The sequence below is a fragment of the Trachurus japonicus genome, chromosome 9 (assembly GCF_045865225.1).
Source record: "Trachurus japonicus isolate A0001 chromosome 9, Traja_1.0".
NCBI lineage: Eukaryota > Metazoa > Chordata > Actinopteri > Carangiformes > Carangidae > Trachurus > Trachurus japonicus.
The window spans coordinates 13,907,039-13,913,511 of record NC_140915.1 but is presented as its reverse complement, the minus strand read 5'-3'; the positions used below and the strand labels follow the sequence as shown (position 1 = coordinate 13,913,511).

General features: G+C 38.8%; 1 protein-coding gene across 1 annotated transcript; it reads right to left on the bottom strand.

Annotated features, from left to right (window-relative positions):
• Positions 1-2,500: 2,500 nt before the first annotated feature.
• LOC146981087 (uncharacterized) lies at positions 2,501-4,797 on the bottom strand. Its single transcript, XM_085788117.1, has 5 exons — positions 4,610-4,797; positions 3,676-4,047; positions 3,182-3,487; positions 2,812-2,943; positions 2,501-2,714 (listed from the first exon to the last, which is right to left on the bottom strand). Exons 1-5 carry the CDS (start codon positions 4,653-4,655, stop codon positions 2,617-2,619), a joined length of 954 nt encoding a protein of 317 aa, XP_085644243.1. The 5' UTR covers positions 4,656-4,797; the 3' UTR covers positions 2,501-2,616.
• Between the last annotated feature and the right edge of the window lie 1,676 nt (positions 4,798-6,473).

Sequence of the window (6,473 nt, the reverse complement as noted above, 5' to 3'; positions counted from 1 at the left end):
TATCTGCAGGTCTTAAAGTGTACAAATGTATGCTGAATTTAGCTTATCTCATTTAAAAATCTGCAACACTGGATTGTGCAAATCAACGGATGTCCTTAATCATGTCATTGTCATTATTTCATAATTTCAAATCCATGATTTCATCCATCCATTTCATTATGCTTATCCAGGCCCATCCATATATTAACTTTGTTACGTAGGTCATAGGCCCCAAAGGCCTCGCTACATTTCACAGGTATCATTTATTGACACTGTCTCCCAAAACACAATGTAAGGAAATATTATTAAATCTTAATGTGATGTTGGTATCATGCCTTAATAGTAACAAAAAAATATATATAAAAAAAGTAAACAAACAAAAGCAAAAAAATAAACAACGTAAGTGTGCAAAAGCCAAATGATGCCTTAAATTGTGTCTTCACTTTCAAAATGTTGCCGCCATGGTCACATTTCCCTTTAAGCCTTGTTTTGAAATGACATTTTAGCAGTTTCATGATAATAATGTTTCTAGTCAAGGCTTTTTGACACTTTTTTAGGTCCAATGTAACGTCTGGCCAGAGACACCAGATTAAATTTACCCATTTAATGGACCTTTTTCACATTTTCTGTATTTCTAAATACAGGATAAATAATTTATTTGCCATACTGAGTAATAAAAATAAAAAGAAATAATACTTTTTTTTATTTGCTGCCGATTCATGTGAGAAACAGAAGGACTTTTTACCAGCTCAGCTGCATCCACATGGAGTTAATACCCTGATTGAACTACATTTAGAAACCATGTTACTGTTACTGTTATCCACATGTTTCACTGTAGTTAATGATTAGCTTATGCCATGGTATGGTACATTCTCTCAGATATGACCAAATAACAAAGTGATGCAGGTATTTTGTCACTTTTAGTGGAAGAGATGATAAGCTCAAAGTAAGAGCTTACCTTTTTTTTTTTGGAAAGAGAAGACAATAATTATCAAATAAACGAGATTACATTCACATATCTGATACAAGAGTTAAATGTCTACATTACTGATATGTTCAGCCTAGAGCAGGGTTCCCCACTGCTGTGTTTACAGCTCAGCAGAGGTGGGTATAGTAATGCATGACATTTACTCTGTTACATTTACTTAAGTAACTTTTTGGATAAATTGGACTTGTAAGATTAGTTTTAATGCAGCTTACTTTTTACTTTTACTTGAGTATATTTGAGAAGAAGAAGCGGTACTTTTACTCCGCTACATTGAGCTACATTCCGCTCACTACTCGCTGCTTATTTTTATCGCTCAATGTTCATTGTTTTTCTTTTTTTTCCTGTATTTGATTACATTCATGCCCTTATTATTAAACGGGTAAATCAGAGCTTACTCAGCAGTTACTCAACTTGAGTAGTTTTTTCACCAAGTAGCCTACTTTTTGCTCTTACTCAGGTAAATACTTGGATGGCTACTTTTTTACTTTGACTTGAGTAATATTATTCTAAAGTAACAATACTCTTACTTAAGTAATTTTTTCTGGCTACCCTACCCACCTCTGCAGCTCAGTGAAGTAATGACTCTTTACTTCTAGTTATTGTGGCTCCCCCACTATGACAGACGATGCCACATATTCATAGGTCTAGTTATAGGTTGTGCGCTTTAAACGTTCGGTGAATAAGATTTCAAACAATTAAATAATAAAACAGCTAACTAGTTTTAGCTATATGTAAAATGAACATAACAAAAACACAAACGGAGCCTGAGGTGTGGCTGAAGACATCAAGTGTGACATCTAGTAGCAGTGATGATTGATTACAGCAAGGAACTGAACTGAGGTCAAAGGTTGTAGGACTGATTTCAAAAGACACGTTATCTCTAATAGGCTAAACTACTCAGCCATGACCATGTCTTCTTTTCTGTCACTATATGATTATTTAGCTTAACTTAAACGTTTGCTGATGAAAGGCACCAGGACCAGCACAATTAAAGGGACAACGAGGAGTTTCTATTTGGTTATTAAAAAAGTCTCACGTTAATGTGGATGAATCTACGCTACCGACACTTGTTAATGGGCCCATTTTCGATAAATATATTGTTTTGTCTCTATCGTTATTTTGTTATTTTAATTAATGGTGGAAATGCTGGGCGAGCCGACCAGCATTTCCTTACTTTCGGTTTCGCGGACGCTCATGAGAATAACGCCGCCGTATTGCCATTTATGGTCGGTACTACGACGGTAACTGAACCTCTTTGAACCTCTGACTTTTAATTATTGATGAATGAAAACATGAGTCCGTCTTGCGCCGGTCGATGAATTCTACGGTGCGCACAGAGGCTCATAAATGTAGTGTGAAAACGCTTCGCTTTTCCAAAACTCCTCGTTGTCCCATTTACATGTCTACTGTATGTTTTTCCTGGTGTGTTTAGTTTTCCTTAAACTGGCCAATTTTATCCAATTCTAAATTCATCAAACATCATCTCTGATTACTCATCACAAACTCATCTCTTCCTTTTGGTTGTATGATCAGCCTGTTCAGGATATTTTCATTTTCATGTAAATCACATGACTGTGAACAAGGTTACCAGAAGAGAGAACAGTCTTTCTCTGCAGTCTAGACCCCAGTACTCAAAGATCTGTCTGTCTTTAGTCGACTCCTCCGGTTTTCTCTGGTAGCAGATCAATAATTGTGTCATCAGTTGACAACTCCAATGATGAGACCTCATCGGCTGTATCATCATCATCTGCAGAGGGAAAAAATACCAATCAAAAAATCAAAAAAATTTATATTTGACATGTATCCTTGTCATGAGGAGTGTTTCAGTATGTTAACTGTCTTACACAAGAGATGAGTTTTGTCTTTTTTCAGGATACAGCAAAGAATCCACAGGGGCGGAGCCAGAGACATGAACTTCAGAGACTTCAAAATGAAAGTGATGAATGCTAATTGCTTATAGCGAGCCACTGTGAACGCTGTGAAGGAGAAGAGACGCCCACATTAATAATCATAACCAGTGCTGGAAGACTCATGTTGAGAGTCCTAAAAGTTTAAAAAGCTAGTGGGATTACGTTTATAATCACATGCATTCATTTAAATAATTGGTTAATGTAAAATATATCATTAATAAGACATCTGCAGCAATACAAAACAGACTAAAGTCCATACAAAAGTCACGACAAAGTCAAAAGTTGCATTTCAGCCTCCTCCTACCTGTGTCGACCTGTAGAGCCGTGAGGTGACTTTGAAGGGTCGTATATTCACCGGTAACACTGTCGGGCCGATCAATAACAGCTGCAATGGTGATGAAGTACTGAGTGTCCGGAGTTAGGCTGGAGATGCTGATGTTCACTGCAGAGCCACTGGTGTAGTTGTACAGGAGCGTGTCACAAGTGCTTGCGTTGCATATCGTCACGTTGTAACTGTGTGGTGTCATCTGCATAAAACTGGAGACGTTCCAGCTGAGATCCAACTGGTCGGCGCTCGAGTCCACCGCCACCAACTGTGGGGGAACTGGACCTGTGAGTGAGAGTAATAAAGTCAGTCAAGGTCAAGCCTTTTTTTTAACAGATTATACTACTATAGTATACTATACATGGTGTGCAATATTTAGTACGATACAGTCAATAAGCAAACAATAGAATCTATCCAGGTCAGGATATTTCTGATTTGAAAAGATGTAATAATAACATTAAACTATTACTGACCCTGACAGATGACTCCGTGTGGCTCCGTACAGTAGCGAGCCAGAAGCTTCTGCTCTTTCTTCAACATGGCCTCCAAACTTGCACAGTGGCCTTCATAGTTCATCTTCAACCAGTGTTCATAGCTCAACTCCTCTCTATTCACCCATGTCCAGGCACTGGATAAGTTCTGGCGCTGCAGGCCGAGCCAAAAGCTGGATTTGCTTGCATACGTGGTGTTGAGGAGACTGAAGTATTGCTCCTCTGTGTTCAGGACAGCGAGGTCCACGTAGTGCCTCTGACAGTACTCCCTGGCTTTGGACCAGGGCATGGGAGTCTGGATCAGGAAGTAATGTGATGCCGTGGACTGACCCACCGCAAAGCCATGGCACATCACTGAGTCAGGGGACACAACAAGAGAGGAGAATGGATGGTTATTAACAGCTCTGTTTCTGGCCTACCCATCCATTAATAATTGATACAAACTAGCACAAATACAAACTAATACCATGCATCTTACATGTTCTAGTACACAGCTAGCTCCAGACTGAACTTAAAACTAAAGCTCTTCACCTGCAAACTGCAACTAAACTGCAGAAAAATACTTACTGAATACAGAGAGATATAAACAACCACAGATTAAAAACAACAAAGAGAAAATGACTTCACACTATGAGGCCCTTCAAAGGGCCTGTGGTTTCATACAGCAATCTGTTCTCTGCAGCTTAAATTTTATCCAGAGCTGCTGCAGAAAAGTCATGTCTCTGCGTGTGAAGACTACTAGTGTTGTTCTGCAGGTGCTATTGTGTTTTGTTGTGTATGTACTTATATTACATCTTGAAAAAAGACAATAGTCTACAGGTGTGCTGAAATATAACACATCTAATACAACCACGTCTCTAAGTAACAATAATCTCATAATGTGCAGTGTGTTAAAGATTATAATGGAAACAGTTACCCAGAACAGCCAGTCGCTGCAGAATCGGCGTCTCACGGGCAAACATACAGAAGAATCATGAATCCAGGTAGGTGTGATTTATTTGTTTTCATTCATTTTTCATCTGGTAGTATTTCCCAAATCTCCCTGACTCTGCAGTTTCTTTGCAATATCCAACCCATCCGCTCTCTCTCTCTCTCTCTTTCTCTCTGAGGCTGAAGCCGCCTCTGTTTGGGAAGTTTATACAAGTGGCTCTCACTGTGGGGTGATGCAAGAAGGTGGAGAGAGTGGGAGTGGCTATGCCGTGTGCACACCTGGATCATGACGTAATCTAAAAGTGAAAACGTGTCGAAAATTTGTCAACCAACTTTATGCCTCTAATACTTAAATAATATGTGCTGCTTGTTTTATTCCATTTTATACATTCATCTGGTGCTAACAAATGCACAACTGGACTTGTGCCCTTACTGTCTGGTTGCATTGGTGAACAGACACGACACGCTGCACACAAAGCGAGTCTGTGAACAGGCCGAACGAGGCAGAGGCAACTGAACACCAGGTGAGAGGTGCTGAGCTTTTATAGGAGGTGCTAAAAATACTGAAGTAAGCTCCGCCCAGCAGCAGCAGGCTATTTTTGGAAATTGTTTACTAGAGTGTACTTTGTCACTTGGATTCCTGAATGAGATAATGAGTAGCTAGAACAATCTAGAGCAAGTCATGCATTTACTGCACTGACTTGAAGTTTCATCATCGTGTTGATGCACTGTGTTGATATGATGACAATAAAGCTTTCTATTCAATCTATTTAACTGCTTCTATTACATTAAAAACAGGAAAATTCAGTGTTTTATAGATGTAGGGTGACTTAAGTGTGACTCTTAAACTGGTTTTGTTGTTTTGTTGATTGTGTTTTTTTTTCTTTTATTGTGCAATACAAGTGACAGACATAAAGCAAACATAAAGACATGACAAGACAAGACAAGCCATGACACAGCACTAGACAATTAAGAGTAGCTAATGAAAAAGAAGAAAGAAAAGGAAAGAGAGAGAAAAGGAAAAGGGGGGGGAAGGGGGGGGGTAGATATATTAAGGTAGCTTGTGATAAGAGAGAACAAAACACAAGATGGAGAGAAAGAAAAGAAAAGAAAAGAACATCGGCAAACAATCGATCAATCAGTCAATCATTCATTTTTCGTCCCCTTCCCTGCTTCTTCCCCCTCCCGCCCACTGATTTCTGAATGAGATAATGAGTAGCTAGAACAATCTAGAGCAATTCATGCATTTACTGCACTGACTTGAAGTTTCATCATCATGTTGATGGACTGCGTAGATATGATGACAATAAAGCTTTCTATTCAATCTATTTAACTGCTTCTATTACATTAAAAACAGGAAAATTCAGTGTTTTATAGATGTAGGGTGACTTAAGTGTGACTCTTAAACTGGTTTTGTTGTTTTGTTGATTGTGGTTTTTTTTTCTTTTATTGTGCAATACAAGTGACAGACATAAAGCAAACATAAAGACATGACAAGACAAGACAAGCCATGACACAGCACTAGACAATTAAGAGTAGCTAATGAAAAAGAAGAAAGAAAAGGAAAGAGAGAGAGAGAGAAGGAAAAGGGGGGAAAAGGAGGGGGGGGTAGATATATTAAGGTAGCTTGTGATAAGAGAGAACAAAACACAAGATGGAGAGAAAGAAAAGAAAAGAACATCGGCAAACAATCGATCAATCAGTCAATCATTCATTTTTCGTCCCCTTCCCTGCTTCTTCCCCCTCCCGCCCACTGATTTCTGAATGAGATAATGAGTAGCTAGAACAATGTAGAGCAAGTCATGCATTTACTGCACTGACTTGAAGTTTCATCATCATGTTGATGGACT